At 31.9% G+C, this 16,720-nt stretch overlaps 2 protein-coding genes across 2 annotated transcripts; both read left to right on the top strand.

Annotated features, from left to right (window-relative positions):
• Window positions 1–1,327: 1,327 nt before the first annotated feature.
• LOC126660917 (alpha-soluble NSF attachment protein 2) lies at window positions 1,328–5,712 on the top strand. Its single transcript, XM_050354636.2, has 9 exons — window positions 1,328–1,626; window positions 2,089–2,138; window positions 2,230–2,302; window positions 2,937–3,016; window positions 3,177–3,328; window positions 3,874–4,033; window positions 4,120–4,167; window positions 4,674–4,754; window positions 5,368–5,712. Exons 1-9 carry the CDS (start codon window positions 1,482–1,484, stop codon window positions 5,446–5,448), a joined length of 870 nt encoding a protein of 289 aa, XP_050210593.1. The 5' UTR covers window positions 1,328–1,481; the 3' UTR covers window positions 5,449–5,712.
• A 953-nt stretch (window positions 5,713–6,665) lies between these two features.
• Window positions 6,666–9,052, top strand: LOC126661118 (uncharacterized). Its single transcript, XM_050354907.2, has 2 exons — window positions 6,666–6,938; window positions 7,186–9,052. Exon 2 carries the CDS (start codon window positions 7,213–7,215, stop codon window positions 8,884–8,886), a length of 1,674 nt encoding a protein of 557 aa, XP_050210864.1. The 5' UTR covers window positions 6,666–6,938; window positions 7,186–7,212; the 3' UTR covers window positions 8,887–9,052.
• Window positions 9,053–16,720: the final 7,668 nt, after the last annotated feature.

The raw sequence follows: 16,720 nt of genomic DNA, 5'->3' as shown, positions 1-16,720 counted from the left end.
TATGATTTTATACGATTTAAATCCAAATTAGTGGATATCCAAAATTGTGATCGAATAATAAATAAAATAAAATAAAATAAAAAGAATAAAGAAAACTTGAAATTTGACTATATTATTTCTCTTTACGAACTTAATAAATTGATTATATTATGTTTAATTTAAGTTTTGTCATTTTTCTTACCTAACCTAGTGTGTGAAAATTCTCTTGACATGGTACAATTTGTGATTTAACATCAACTTAAGGTTCGATTTTAATATTAAACTAGACATTGCAAAAATTCTTTGAAAGTCATGATACATCAAAGAATAAAAATAAAACCAAAGTAAACAACAAATTAAACAGAAGTAGAAAAAAGTTTTGTCGAGTGGTAGTTCAATATGCTATTATAATTATAATTTTTGACATTATAAATCCGTTTGCGGGTTATGATTTTTTTAAAACAAGAATTGGCATTTTTTATGAATCAAGAATTGGCATTTTATTAGGCATAATAACTTACGATTTCCTTTGTTTTTATTAAATAGATCTTCAAATCATGTAGCAGAAGTATTAAAAAAAGTATTAGTGTATGTTTGTTTTATGTCATATTATCATGTTTAATTTTTAATTTTTTTTATAAATATAACTATTTTGAATATGATTTAATGAAATTTAATTTAATTTTTTTTAAAAAGAGAAACACAAAACTAAATAATATAGCTAACAAAATTTAAAAGGCACGAAAGATATATTCATGATAAAATATATTTTTCTCTAGATAAATTACTTTTGCTAGTGAGCTCTATCCTAGATGGTTTAGTTTCATTGTGCATCACTCAAAGGTCATGAATCCGACTCACCCCTCTGTCAGCTAGTGGATTGTCTTAAAGTGTATTTTCTTCTTCTTTAACTAATCTCCGCTAATCCCCGGATAATCATATCTCTGTCAAAAAATTACTTTTTAAAATTTAAATTGCTCTTTAACTTAAGGAAATCCTTAAATTAAAAAAATAGTTCGTCCTTTCAAACGTCGTCGCCGCCACATTTCGGTTGTTGCTGCCAGCAAACCATACTGATGCTTGTCTCCTCCGTCACCAATCCTCTGTACCGCACCACCTCCGCGGCGACGTATAACAAGAAAGCAATGTGATATTAGTTTGTCAAAATTATAATTTACTATTTTGATTGATTTAATAATTTTAATTTGTAAATTGAAGTATCTTTTTAATCTCTTTTTCAAAGTTTGGGCCTGAATATAAAGCCCTAAAGAAAGCCCAAAGTAAACAGCCACAGCCAGAGGAAGAACCAGAAAGAAAGAAAGAAATATATTCTATCTGATACTTTTCAAAAACAACCGAAAAACACGGCCGTTTAGATATTTCCTCTTCCTTTTCCTCTTCTTTGACATTTCCTAAATATTATAAATATTTTCTCTAATCTTCATCTCCAAATTTTGAATAATAATAAAAAAAATTAACTGTTAACAGAGATTTCAAACAAAATGAGCGATCAGTTAGCCAAAGGAGAGGATTTCGAGAAGCAAGCCGAGAAGAAGCTCAACGGCTTCCGGTTCTTCGGCTCCAAATATGAAGACGCCGCCGATCTCTTCGATAAAGCCGCCAATTCCTTCAAGCTTGCCAAAGCTTGTAAGCTGATCATTCTTTTTCAATTCATATTATCGCCATTTTTAATCGTTTTTTTTAATTTGTTGTTAAATGATAAATTGTGTAGTCTTAGGGTTTTAATTTTATGTTTGATTGATTGATTTAGGAATCGATTAGTAGAATTTAAGATGATAGATTATTTGATGTTTGATTATTGATCAAATACTGTTATTAGTTTGTAATTAGCGATAGATTAAAGAATTGTCATTATACGGATGACCAGAAGTTCTTTTGGAATCAATTCTATTATTTTTGTATTTTTTTAGGGTTTACCTAAGTTAAATTTCATTTTTAGCAAGTTTAAAGATGATTTGAACTACGAGAGGAGTTAATGTTTTTGTAAGAAATACATTCAATTGCATTGAATTCTTTAGAACAATGTGTTTAATTAGGTCTTTCTGATGAATTTTTTTTATTGTTTTTCTTTGATATGGATTTTTGTAGGGGATAGAGCTGGAGCAATGTATGTCAAGTTGTCAAGCTGTCATTTGAAGGTCAGCATTAGTTTCGAGACTATTATGACTAATTAAATATGTGGTTTTGATGGAAGTTAAATTCACTGTTTTCATCTTATTGTGTTTGCAGTTGGATAGTAAACATGAAGCTGCCCAAGCTTATGTTGATGCTGGCCACTGTTACAAGAAAACATCAACCAATGGTATGAATGATTGCTCTCAATGTTTCAACTCTACTGATGCCATTCCACATATTTGTTTGTTTAATTGTGAAATATTGGCATAGTGGCTTGATTACTTTTGCAAGATTACATGGATGATTTTGAAAAAACTGTTTGTAAATAAGATTTATTCAAATGGTTTGATGTCGGAGAGTTACCAAACCACTTTAACCTGGAATGTAGGGTTATGCAAGAGATCACATCCTGACTGTTATACACACCTCTTCTCGGCGCAGTGCATATTAGCAAATTTGTTTTTTTTAGTCATATATTGCCTCTGTGAGACTGTTAACATGTCAGTTAAATACGTGCAAAAAATTTGCTATAGACGACGATGGTAGAGCTGCATCTTATTGTTGAGTACTTAGGTTGCGATTGATTTCGGACAAGATGTTGACCCTTTTAGAAGATTATTTGATTTAACCCAGTTTTTAATGCAGTGGATCTGTATGATCGTACATTGTTTTGTCTTTGATTCAAGCTACTTAAGCTGGTTTGAAATTTGAGTATGCCACCCGTAAGATTCTAGTTTTGCCATGTAATGGTCATCCATGTCCCTCATTGTCTCCTATTTTACACTGATCTCTAACTATCTTTTCGGATTTTCCTTATGCAGAGGCAATATCTTGCTTAGCGCAGGCAGTAGATCTGTTTTGCGACATAGGAAGGATCAGTATGGCTGCTAGATATTACAAGGTATATCGTATTGTCAGTTGATGCTAGTCTTGGTTTTAATCAGTTATCAATGTTTTACTTTAAGGTGATCATTTGGAGAATCCCTTTTTAGACTTAACATGCTTTTCGTTGATATCGACTTTGGGGTACTCTTATATAACCTGGAGTTATACTTGGACAGGAAATTGCCGAGTTGTACGAGTCAGAAGCAAATATTGAGAAATCCATCATCTTTTATGAAAAAGCAGCTGATTTTTTCCAAGGCGAAGATGTAACTACTTCTGCCAATCAATGCAAGCAGAAAGTAGCACAATTTGCTGCTCAACTAGAACAGTAGGGTCTTTGCTTTTTGCATATTGTCATTTTTTTTGCATAATTCTGTTACATGTGTTCTTCATATTGGTTTTCTATATGTCCACTCTCCAATTAGTTCAGTTCATTTTCTGGTTTTTGATATTTTTCTTGACATTAATTCACACCATGATATGCTGAAATCATGTTACTTCATGTTTAACAAACTTTTATGAATGTGCATCTAAAATGTAGGACTTTTTCTAAATCTTTGCTACTTCAAATATTTTTGTGGCTATTATAATTGTGAGGTTTAATAATATTTCTCAACTCAATATCCCTAGTTTATGCTTGCAGCAATGGGATTAAAGCCTTATGCTAAGTAATAGAGTGCAGGAAACAAAATGAAATTCAACATGTAGTGATAACAAGATATTGATACAGTTATTAATAGATACAGTTCTTTATATTGATACAGTTCTTTATATTGATACAGTTCTTTATATTGATACAGTTCTTAATAGATAATTGATGAGCTCTTTCTGTGGATTTGAATTATTGTTTTTCTTTTTGTGATATTTTCTTAGATACCCGAAGGCAATTGAGATTTACGAAGAGATTGCCCGACACTCACTTGGCAATAACTTGCTCAAGTACGGAGTCAAGGGCCATCTTCTGAATGCCGGCATTTGCCATCTATGCAAAGGCGACGTTGTTTCCATAACTAATGCATTAGAGAAATATCAGGTCTATACATAGCTCCTTTGTTGGCATCTTAAATTTGCGCACATAGCATGATGGAAAGTGAATAAATATCAAATTTGTTGTTGCAGGACCTGGATCCAACTTTTTCTGGAACCCGCGAGTATAGACTATTGGCGGTAAGTTATGTGTTACTTCAAAAAAACTTATTATAAGATTGTTCTGCCACCACCGGAACATATATTTTGTTCTGCCACCGCTGAGAAAAAAAACTAAATGGAACCTGCGCCTAAATTCAGTTCATCACTATGCTGCCTAGCTTAGTAAAGAAGTACACATTCATAAATTTACCTTTAGCCGGAATTTCAGGAAATCCAAGTGGTCCTCTTGGAATGGGAATACGAATAAGGTTATCCGTAGGTAGACATGTCATTCATAAATGATGTTCATAGCCAAGTAAACAGAACAGATTGAATGAACATAAGCAGGCGCAATTGTAGCTAATTATGTAATGAAGTCCAATTGAATTAATGCATGTGCTTTGTGAAAAATAAGGACCTCGATGTCCTTTATCCACTTAAATGAGTATATGACAATGACAGCCTTAATGCCCATTTATCTTAATTCCTTTCTGCTTTTCTTACATCACGCGATAGGTAAGTAAATCTCATTTTTGTACTGGCAGGATGTTGCTGCTGCCATTGATGAGGAAGATGTTGCCAAGTTCACTGATGTTGTCAAGGAGTTTGACAGCATGACCCCATTGGTGAGTTCCATTCCTTTTTACCACGTGAACGAAATGTATTATTGTTATACATACAAAAGTGACTTTAAGCAGCTTGCTGATATGATGTTTTGTTTTTGTCATTCGAATTTGATTAAACTTCAAAAAAGGAAGAGGTTTTATATCATTTGCAGTATATCTTTTCTACTTTATTATGAATAATGTATTCTGATCATAATTCATATGACGGAGAAGTAAAGTATCATTGATTAAGCCTGCCATAACTCCATTTTGTATAAAACTTATTTTTTAGCTTATTTTATGTGGCTATTTCGGGTTAATTGCAAAATAAATCATGAACTTCAGCGTGTCTTGCAATTACAATGCAGACTTTAAATGTTGGCAATGTCACAAACTGTCAATTTTTTTTACAATTCAGACCGCAAAGTTCTTTTCCGATTAAAAAAACTATTGATATGGCTGCCAGAACAGTGTATATTCTGATATTGCCAAAATTTAAAGTTTTGTTGTAATTCCAAAACATGCTAAAGTTAGTGATTTAATTTGCATTTAATCCTTAATATGTTTTATCAAATCTTGTATGTTGTGATGAAATTTTTGTTTTGCATTTGTTTTTGCTGCACCGGTATTACAGGATTCATGGAAAACAACCCTTCTATTGAGGGTAAAGGAGAAGCTGAAGGCCAAGGAACAGGAAGAAGATGACCTTACTTAAATATTAAGATTGATTAATATTCTACTCATATGGTTTTTATCCAAATATTGCATTGTATTATCTGTCTCTTCATTTACACTGTTCCTTCGTTTTCTTTTTCTTGGTTTGGGTTTTCTGGTTAGAGAATGCAATTTGGACATGAGCTTGTAATGGGGTATGTGGTGTTTTATGGAGTGTGCGTGGGAGGTGTTCTCCTCTGTGCAAGAGTGCCTTTGTAGATTGTTATGGCTAATGAAAGTTTAAATAAACCACAGGTTTCCGTAACTAAGAAGACTCGGCCGAAGCGCTATAATCCTTTGTTTTAATCAATATGTGCATCTTTTCTTAGAATAATTAAAATATGATATTAAATTGCTATTAGAAAAAGTAATATAATCCTCTCTCAAATAAAATTACTCACCTCTTTAAAAACTTCCTTCTTGAAATGGGGAAGAAGGTGATTTTTCAATTTTAATTGGACTTCGGCTTCTCTCGATGACTCTCCTCGTATTAATATTTATTTTTCTATATTTCTTTTTAATAAAAATGCTCTAAAATATTTATTATGTGTTTGTTCTTAGCTTAAACGAAATGAGCTCGAATTTTGTTTAATGTTCTAATTATTTAAATGAGTCGAATATAAATATGGTGGTGTTTAACAACTCATTTATGAGCTTGTTTAATTGTTCGTGAATAAATTCGAATAACATTTTGTAAATTGGCTTGTATATGTGTTTGATAAAGAGTTTGTGAAACCAACTGTAATAGACTTGATTAAATAGTTAATTAAATTTAAAATATTCTATTAATTTCTTAAAACTACATAGTTTTAAACAAAACTACATAATTTTTCTATTAAAAAGACAAATGTATCATTGTCCGTGTTCGTTGGTTTAGTTGCTAAATTAACAAACTCGTTTAGTACGTCCGCAACCTTGCTAAACAAACGAACATGAGTTTAGCACGAACCAAACCTAAAGACTATATAAGGTTTAAATGAACCGAATATGAATGTAGGGGATCAAACATAAACACCTCAAAACTCGGCTGCATTCATTTACGGTCCTAGTATTTAAAAGAAATCCAAATTAGAAAGATCTCCGGGTTTAGTCATACTAATTGAACCGGCCGGTCCAGTTTTGTTTCTCAAAAGTTCAAAACCATGATTGAAATTGCCAATGTTTACTTGAAATAGCCAGTCAAAGCAAACAGGACTAACACGGCATCGTTTAGAATCTCTCAACAGTCGAACAAAACCTCTCCTGTCCACTTGACTTGGGCAAGTCGATGACGCTGGATTCTATTTTTTTTTTTTCTAGATCAAAATAGTACAGATAATCAACTTTTTCAAAAGAAAAACATTATATTTGTAAAAAAAAAAAGTATTAGAAAATTAATTGATTAATTAATCAGATAGAAACTATGTCGATGAAAAGAATCAATTCTTCTTGGTGATAAACATGGAATTTATTAATCATTTCGCACAAACAAACAACGCTCTCAATCAAACGGTACGTTTTCTTTAATCTCTGTTAATTAACCGTTTAATTGAATGATTTAATCTCTAATTTCAGTTATGTGATTTAATAATCTTTGTTTTAGTAGAAATAGATGTTAGGTTTTGATTATTAGTTAATGCTAAATGTTTTTGCATCATTGTTAATTTTAGTTAACCTAATTTTTTTAGTCTGTGTAAATGAAATGTTGTCAATTAGAGTACTGTGTTAAATTGTTGACATTTTCAATTTCTTATGTTAGAACTGTATTATTGATTGAGAAAAGAAAATGAGTTCAACCAATGGGAATCAGAATGATGAAATTCAGGAATCTAATGGTTCTAAACCTGAGGGTGAAAAGCCTTTGGATGTTTCCACATCGAGAAGGATACTATTGAGCGAGAAAAACGCTCAAACGAAGAAACTCGATGAGAGCTCGGGTTCAGCTTCGAGTAGGCTGAAGATTTTCCAATTTGGCTCTGCTTCGGCGAAGTTCAAGCGGTTGGCGCAGGATAAAGATGAAATGTCGCGGTCTGTTGGTTCTTCGAGTGGTCATGGTATTCGTGAGCGTATTAATGGGGTCTTTGCTCGGAAGATTGATTGGAAGTCTCTGATGAAAATGTGTAAAGAATGGATTCGGGATCCTATGAACATGGCCCTTTTTGTTTGGATTTTGGGTGTTGCTGTTTCGGGGGCGATTTTGTTTATGGTCATGATTGGAATGTTAAATGGTGTATTGCCGAAGAAGTCGCAGAGAAATGCATGGTTTGAGGTTAATAATCAAATACTCAATGCGTTGTTTACTCTAATGTGTCTCTACCAACACCCGAAGAGATTCTACCACTTAGTACTTCTCTGTAGATATAAACAAGATGATATTTTTAGACTCAGAAAGATTTACTGCAAGAACGGGACTTACAAGCCCCATGAGTGGGCACATATGATGGTTGTTGTTGTTCTTCTCCATGTAAATTGTTTCGCTCAATATGCATTGTGTGGTCTGAATTGGGGGTACAAGAGATCCGAGCGGCCTGCAATAGGAGTAGGAATATGTGTATCTTTTGCAATAGCTGCTCCTGCAGTTGCTGGGTTATACACCATTATTAGTCCCCTCGGGAGGGATTACGACGAAGCCGATGAGGAATCGCAGCTTCATATTACCTCAGATGGCAGTAAGAGGCCAGATCAGTTGCGATCAAAATCGTTAGAGAAAATATATTCATTTGCAAATAGAGACGACCGAGAAGCTATCGAAATTACGCCGCTATGGAGCGGAGGGATTCTTGATTTTTGGAATGATCTCTCTCTAGCATATTTGTCACTTTTTTGTACATTTTGTATCTTCGGATGGAATATGGAAAGGCTTGGATTGGGAAACATGTATGTTCATATTGCAACATTTCTTCTCTTCTGTATGGCTCCGTTCTGGATATTCAACTTGGCTGCTGTTAATATCGATAACGAGATGGTGAGGGAAGGATTAGGATTTACTGGTATCATTCTTTGTGCATTTGGCTTGCTGTATGGTGGTTTTTGGAGGATTCAAATGCGAAAGAGGTTTAAATTGCCAGCTTATACGTTCTGTTTTGGCAAACCAGGGCTTTCGGATTGCACACTCTGGCTATGTTGTTGTTGGTGCTCTCTAGCACAGGAAGCTCGAACTGGGAATTCTTACGATATTATAGAAAATAAGTTCTACAACAAACATGTCGATGGTAGTAATCATTTGCAGCCCTCACCTCGTGAAGGTGGCTCGGAATCCGGCTCGAGTTCCCCACTTGGCAATAATCGCAGCCCATCCAAGGCGGTAATAACTGATTCTCAAAGTCCCAGCAGATTTTCAAATGAGTACAAAAATACAGATAGGAAGCTTCCTACAGTAGAAGAAGAGTTTTCTGCTGCAAGCAAGGATGTTATTATGGCTCCACCGTCTCCATCAGTGATAGAAAGAGAAGCCACTTAGCTGGAGCATGAGGTTCTTTTTCTTAGTAACAAGTCAATATGGAGAGAGAGGTAATGTAAATTTTCCATGTATCATGAGTGTAATATTGTACGGAAACTTCTTCAGTTTTACATTTCGATGTTTTCAGAATCGTTTTAATATTCAGAAATTCTACATTTACAACCTATACTGTTTTCCATTTTAACTGTTTCCTGATTCTGCTTTTTTCCTTTCCTTGCTACATGGAGTATTGATTTCAGTTTGACTATATAAGAAAATCTTAGTTTTCGGTTCGGTGCGATATTGAACGTAAAAAAATATTAGTTTAGTTTTAGTTCAACCGAACCAAAACCAAACAACTATAAAATTGTATAATTTCAAATGGAATCTAACTGAATTTATCGGTGCGGTTTGTTTTTGCACACTGCCATCAGGTTAACTTAGACCTTATTGCTCATTGATTGTAATTGTTCCTTCTTGTTGTGATTAATTATAATAGATAGTGCTTAAACCGCTCTCAGTGTTTCCTGATTCTGGTTTTTCGTTTCTGTGCTGCATGCCCTAACTAATTAGGGGTGTGCAAAATCTAATCGGTTCGGTTTGACAATATAAGAAAATTTTGAGTTTTTCAGTTCGGTTCGGTTTGAAAGTAAATATTAGTTCCGCTTTAGTGCAACTGAACTAATAAACTATCCGAACTGAAAAAATTCAACCAACCAAGCAACTATAAATTTAATGATTTCAAAGCGAACCAAACTGAGATTTTTGGTTCGGTTCGATTTTGCACACCACAACCATCAGGTTAACTAACACCTGATTGCTCACTAATTGTACTTGTTTCTTGTTGCAATGATTAATTATGATTGATAGTGCACTAATTAATTAATCTTGGGCATGATGATTATTAAAAAGATGATTTTATGCTCAAAGTAAAACTTTCTCAACCGAAAGTAAACTCCTGGCTGTAGTGCGTTTTTTCATAAATGATAAAAGGAGAATTATATAACATAACCGTTGCGTTATGTCATTTGTGCAACAAATCAATAGTGCGTTAGTCATGTGGAAAATTAAATGATAAAAAATAAGTAATAATTGAAAAAAAAATTATCGTAAATTTTCATTGGCTTATTATAAAAATGACGTGACGCAACGGTTTCATGAGATAAATACGCAAAAGGTAGTTAGTAGTAAAATACGCAAAAGGTAGTTAGTAGTAAAATTTAGCATTACATGCATGTTTGTTGGTAATGATTGAATACAAAATTAGAACATACATAGATTAGTTTATAGAGTGAGTGGACAGTTTCAATTATTTTGGTGGAGAAACTGTTTATTATATGCATTTCTTAACAAGTTTTGTGTGCTAATTGACTACTCATTGCACAAAAGCAGACTGATGTTGAAATTTAACACCTCAGGTTTTTGTTCCTCTCTGTTTTTCTTATATTTTAGTTAATATTTTCATAAACAGTTTCTGAACTTTTATTATTTTCCCACTAGAATTCTTTTATTTAAATTTTTAACTGTAAATAATTGACCTCTACATGGTACTATAATAAAAAAAATCATTACCGTCAATTATACAGCTTTGCTATCAAAAGATATTGATCTTGACGCCTATGATACAACTGATATTGTAAATAAAAGTTATGAATATAAAAAGAAAGTACACGCCAACGATATGTGAGTGTCGTGACAATAATTTTTCCGAATATGAATTTTTGTATCAAATATCATTGATGTGTACTTTTTTATATTTGTGATTTCGATTTATCGAATTAGTGGCATTATAGGCGCCTACATCATATTTTTTTGACATAGACACTATAAAACTATCAGCTACTACGTAGCATGGCCACAAAATAAAGAAAGAAACGGGATACTTGGATGCGAACATAGAGAAATTGTGTTATTTTAAGGTTTTTACTTTAAAAATAATATTTTTTCGAAACGCCAACTTTCCGAAACATTTCTGAAACGAGACACATTGATTGAATGAAGTGTCCGTGCTACTTAGGTCGGAAATGAAAAAAATTCAGGAATTTACGGTTATGAACAGAAAGAAACAGATTTTAATAGGAAAGAGATAAAAATTCGGGGACATAAAATTTACTTTATATTTTAGTCTGATATTTCTAGTACTATATTTTAGGGGTGAGCACGGTTCGGGGGAATCCGGGGATTGACAAATCTCCGGAACCAAACCAAAAGTCGGGGATATCAAAAATTGGATATCCGGATCCGTACCAATAATCGATTCGGTTCGGTTCGGAGATTTTATTTTTCGGTACGGTTCGGTACGGGGATTCGGTCCTAATGGTTCGGTACGGTTCGGTACGGATATCACTAAAACCACGGATATTATTTTATTTCAAATGTGATCTCTACTATATTATAATATATTATTTTGACTTTTAAAATTAATTAGCTACTTATTCATTCATATTTTTTATATTTTCAACTATCACAAGTAAATAATCATCAATAATATAAAAAGGCACAACATGTATATTATCGTTCGATTTAATATTAATTTTTTGATTATTTGATAAGGGTACTTTTAAATATTCTCAAGTCTAAAATTATATCATTTTTGTTAAAACTATGTAATTTGGTCAATGATAGAAAATAATGAATATGTGTTGTTCATATTAATTTATAAAAAATACTTTAATAATTATTAAATACTTGACAAATTTATATAATTTTCATTGAAATATATAAGTATTTTATTTTTATGTAAATTAATAATTTATATATATATATATATATATATATATATACTCCCTTCGTCCCGTAAAAACAGAAAAAATAGCTACTTTTTTTGTCCACAAAGATAGAAAAAGTAGTGTTAGTTCTGTGAATCACTAATTTATTATGATTTACTTCAAGAAATTAAAAGGACAATTTAGGAAAATTATCACAAATTACCTATAATTAACTACTTTCTTAATTCTTGTAAAAGAGCTACTTTTTCTATCTTTACGGGACGGAGGGAGTATATAATTTCGGTTCTTCGGGTATAAGTTCGGTACTTCGGTTCGGTACGGTTCGGTTCGGTTCTCGGTACGGTTATTTATAAAAGATCCAGAACCGTACCAATAAAATTTTCGGTACGGTTCGGTTCGGGGAAAGTCAATGGTCAACGGATATTTTTCGGTCCTAGATATTTTCGGTCCGGTTTTCGGTTCGGTTTTGGAGATATCCAGGATCCGTGCTCACCCCTACTATATTTATCTTAATTGTCTATACAAGTTTTGTTATAACAGGAGGACGGTGTAATGGAGAGGTTGTTTGGTTGGTTATGCGCAATAACAACATAAACCTGTAAAGTTTAATGTCATCAAACACTTATTAATATTAATTTGCCGTTGTTGATGATGATGGGGTATGCACAGAATGACCCTGAATTGACACTGCATGAGAGACAAATTTAACATCTTTTCATGGCTCCACCTACTCCTCAAAGGTCAGTATTACTTCAAATCCTCAGTTTCTTTTTATAGCAACGGATTTCATTAATTCAAATCTGAAGCAATTAAGTCGTTAAACTACTTCTGATGATCTACTGTAGAGCGGGATGTTTGCGCTAGACAATGCGCAATATTATTCGCAGACCGTCTTATAAATATAAAAAAATGAATTAAATAATCCCTTCGATAGGGAAATACAGTAGTCATGTTTTTTTTGTAAAAGATATATTAAATAATTACTTCAATTCCTCGGTTAGTTAAAGATTATTGCAAAATGTGAACAATAGTCGCGTTGTTTTTTGCATTAGAACTGGACATAGAATTAGAATTAGATGAAATATACACGCATGGTATGATCTTATTATGCAAGCAAACTTCATTCATCCAACATTATTTCTATTATTTTAAAATGAAATTTCGTTATGTCAAACATAGAAATTTTTAATTTAGTTTACACGTTTCTACAATTCAATATTCTTATTTATGCGTAATGAGTAACACAAAGACTTCATTCAATCAACGTTTCTCGTTTCGGAAACATGCCGCGCGAGTATTAGTTTTTTCGGACAAAAAAACTTATTTTTAACGTATACAGAAAAATTTAAAATAACACAGTTTTCCACTGTCCCGTGTCAAATTGTCACGTTTTTTCGTATCTGTAACCGTGCTACATTGTGCGTAATAAGTAGCACGAACGCTTCATTCAATCAACATTTCTTGTTTCAGAAACACGTCGAAAATTTAACATACCGGACAAGAATGCTTCATTCAATCAACGTCGTGTCCCGTATTTTCATATCCGTGTCCTCTCTATAATGTGTTGACAAATTCAGTTCTTGGCAGGTTTGTCACCAAATTATCCCATCAAATGCTGTTGCAAGCTGACTTCACTCTATTTTGATGGACATAGTTAAGTTGAGTCCTATAAGTTGCAAGTAATAGAGCAGAGGTTAACGAAGCACTAATGTTTTAGGTTGATAGAGGGTGTGCAAAATGTTAGGTGTATTTTTTTTCTTGCATTAATTAAAGTTAGGGTTAAAAGTAAATAAAATTGTGAATTATAGCAGTTTTTGTAATTTCAACACGATTTTTTAACTTTTATAATCTTAAATACAATTTTTTATTTTATTTTTAATTTTAATTACCAATCGAAAATTCGATCAATCAAAATGTGGATGTTCTAATAATACTACAAAGACTTAAAATTTGCCATTAATTCATGAATTTATTACATTTAAGATTTAAAGTTAATGGCTATTAATGTTTTCCCATTGGAGCTAGTATACTTGTCCTATAAGCTAATATGAATATGACAGTTTAACTAATCGTGTTAAAATTTTAAACTTGAACACGGTACATTTATTTAACGGGTTAATAAATGTCTATATGTTTAACTCATTTATTGAAAACATGAATAATAGATGGTGAAATACATGAAAAATTCATTTACGAATATATATGAATATAATTATGCATGCAAAAACATATTATCAGATAAAAAGCATTATAAATGTGTTTTCTATGAATTAAACGGGTTTAACATGTTTAACCCGTAACTTTTTCATTTTCATATCATAAACGGATTGATATGATAATGACTCGAATCCGTATATAAATACAATTTGAATCTGTTTAATTTCGTGTAAATAAATTGCGTCGGAATTGCCCGTCCTAATTCGAGCATCCGTAAAACACATCCTATCCAATACATACTCACAAAAACCATATGTAAGATCATGGTTTGATTTGATTACTATGGATCCAGTCACCCTCTCTTCTAATTTTGCAAACAAGAAGAAAATGACCTAATGCCAACTTGGGTTCACTTGTTATGAAATGGCATTTGATTCAGCACACTAAGAGTGTGATGCAAGCAAAGTTTATAATTTGATCAAAAGTAAACGAATTTGCCTAATGAGGTTAACTTAAAGACAACATTACTACTAATCTGTTGCCCCTCAAATATAATTAAGTTGAATCATGACTCATAATACCTCCACCAAAATCCACCACTACAATAACACGACCAACACTAGAGAAAAAAAATGCACTAATGGTTCTTGATATTTTTCTTAATGCGGTTAGCGGTAGAATCAGAATTTTTTTCCAGTCCGGAGTTGGTCGGTAATCTACGTCTAACCTTTAGGTAGTGCAAACTGTTAAAGATAATCCCACATTGTTTAGGAGAACAAATATAAATGAGTTTATAAGTGTAAAGGTTCAACCACCTATTAACTAGTTCTAGTTATTACGTCATGGTTGAACCTAAACACTCTCATAAGCATGTGGGTGGATTATCACATTCTCACCAATTTATAATTAATTACTCCCACCAATATTTCTAATACAAACTTAACCTCCATGATCCATCGAATCCTGAATTCACTCGAAAGCTTATCTCATCTTTTTTGTATTTTCGATGATAACTGAAATAGAGCCTACTCTAGTTTTAAGATAGATCTATCATTGACTTCATTATTTTGATTTTAATTTATAATTAAAATATATTTTAAATTATGATTTTACAACTGTAAAATATTTTTTGTTAATAAATTTGTATTTCCATCAAAGTGGACTCATATGGCGCCAAGTAAGATCTATCTTCAAAAAAAAAGATCTATCTTCTCTTAAATAGTAAAAATACATGTTTGATGGAAATAAAGAAAAGTTAAATGTATATTAATTAATGAACTTTTGCATTTTTTTTATAGCACGAATTTTAAATCTTGCAATTTAGGACACAACATAAGTTATCATTTTTTACACTTTAAAACACCGGATAATTTTTCGATAAAAAAATACTAAAAAACACGCTAAAATACACATTATTTCGGCATCCACCATCATTTTTATTGAAAAATTGCTAGGTGTTGTATAATATAAAAACTGATAATTTGTATCTAACAATTTTGTAATCCTAACATATGTTGAAATTTATGAATTGTTTTGCAATTAATTTTTAAAAGATTTCTATCGGGTAAGCCGTTCACGTGAATGTTAGGTCAATTCATTTTAACAAAAACAGACTTTAGTTAACATAAGGTACTTTACTGCTATAAATTTATGATTGGGGTATATTCTAACTACAAGTTAAATTTATGCACAATGCGAAGAGACAAAAAAGTTCAGGTACCATTATTAAAACTTGAGACAATAACTCTAAGGCCTCACGTTTGTCATAATTCATAGTTTGGTTCCCCTTTTTGAAAATCAAACGATTTGTTACCTCAGTTTTAATTTTGTAAACTATAAGACCCTTTTATTAGTTCCGTTAATAATTTAAAATTTTACAGTCAAACAATTTAATATCTTAATTTTAATTATATAAACGATTTAGTACTTAAGTTTCACTTATGTAAACGTTTTAATACCTTATTTTCAAATGATTTAATAATTCATATTTCATTCCGTTAATAATTTTTAAATAAAAAATATCAATTTATGACTTATGACAAACTTGAGGGGTTTTAGAATAATTTGCTCTTAATTTTTTCCTCCACTAGATGATGGGCTACTCTATAGCAAGTGGTGCTCATGAGTTTCTAATTTTCTTTTGCTTCCAAAAACATCACTTTTTGTGAACTGTTTGCTCATTGAGCTTTCTAGAGTTGGAATTTGCAACCTCAATACACATTTCATGGAATGGAGAAAGCAAATCTAACCGTATGATTTGGATCCAACGGCTGATAAGAGCATTAAGTGGGCGATGACATGTCAAAATCTGTCTCCAATCTGGCAGTACAACATTATCCAGCACAGCAAACCTTTTATAAAAAATTATTTTAGGATGCACTTATAATTCGTGTAAAATGCTCACTTCACGTCTTCTTCTATGCAATTTGCTTTATATTCCCATAAAAACAAATTGATATATATATATATTATTCATTACTAAAATATGTGTGTGTAATGATTTTTTCTTTGTCGTACATATTGCAATTTTTTGTAAAAAAATATCAAAATGGATGCCCATACTAAGGATAATTATATAAAACAACCGTTGCGGCAATGTAATTCGTACAATAAATAAATAATGTGTTAGTCATTTAGAATATTTAATTAAATAAAAAGTTAAAAAAATTCTATGGCAAATGCTTATTAACTAGTTGTAAAAATGACAAGGTGCAAGAGTTGCATAAAATAAACACGTTCATACTAACACGGCAAATGAAACTCACAAATATATAAACAAAAATACATTAGCGGTGCGGTATAACATTTACAAAAGATCATTCTTTATAATTGTCTTTCTCGTACCGTATAAACGAACTTCAAATTTTAATTGTATACTCAACAGGAAGCGTCACGTTTATTTATCAAATATTGCTAATCTACCGTTAACATGTACTTTGTTATATATTTAATGATTGTGAACATCCAAA

This window comes from Mercurialis annua, linkage group LG8 (genome assembly GCF_937616625.2).
Source record: "Mercurialis annua linkage group LG8, ddMerAnnu1.2, whole genome shotgun sequence".
NCBI lineage: Eukaryota > Viridiplantae > Streptophyta > Magnoliopsida > Malpighiales > Euphorbiaceae > Mercurialis > Mercurialis annua.
The sequence above is the reverse complement of the archived record's forward strand: the minus strand, read 5'-3'. Positions and strand labels throughout refer to the sequence as shown.

Coding starts and splice junctions, on each gene's coding strand:
- LOC126660917 (XM_050354636.2), top strand. CDS start 1,482: ATGAGCGATCAGTTAGCCAAAGGAGAGGATTTCGAGAAGCAAGCCGAG. Junction 3,329..3,873: donor TTTGCTGCTCAACTAGAACA/GTAGGGTCTTTG, acceptor ATATTTTCTTAG/ATACCCGAAGGCAATTGAGA. Junction 4,168..4,673: donor GCGAGTATAGACTATTGGCG/GTAAGTTATGTG, acceptor TTGTACTGGCAG/GATGTTGCTGCTGCCATTGA.
- LOC126661118 (XM_050354907.2), top strand. CDS start 7,213: ATGAGTTCAACCAATGGGAATCAGAATGATGAAATTCAGGAATCTAAT.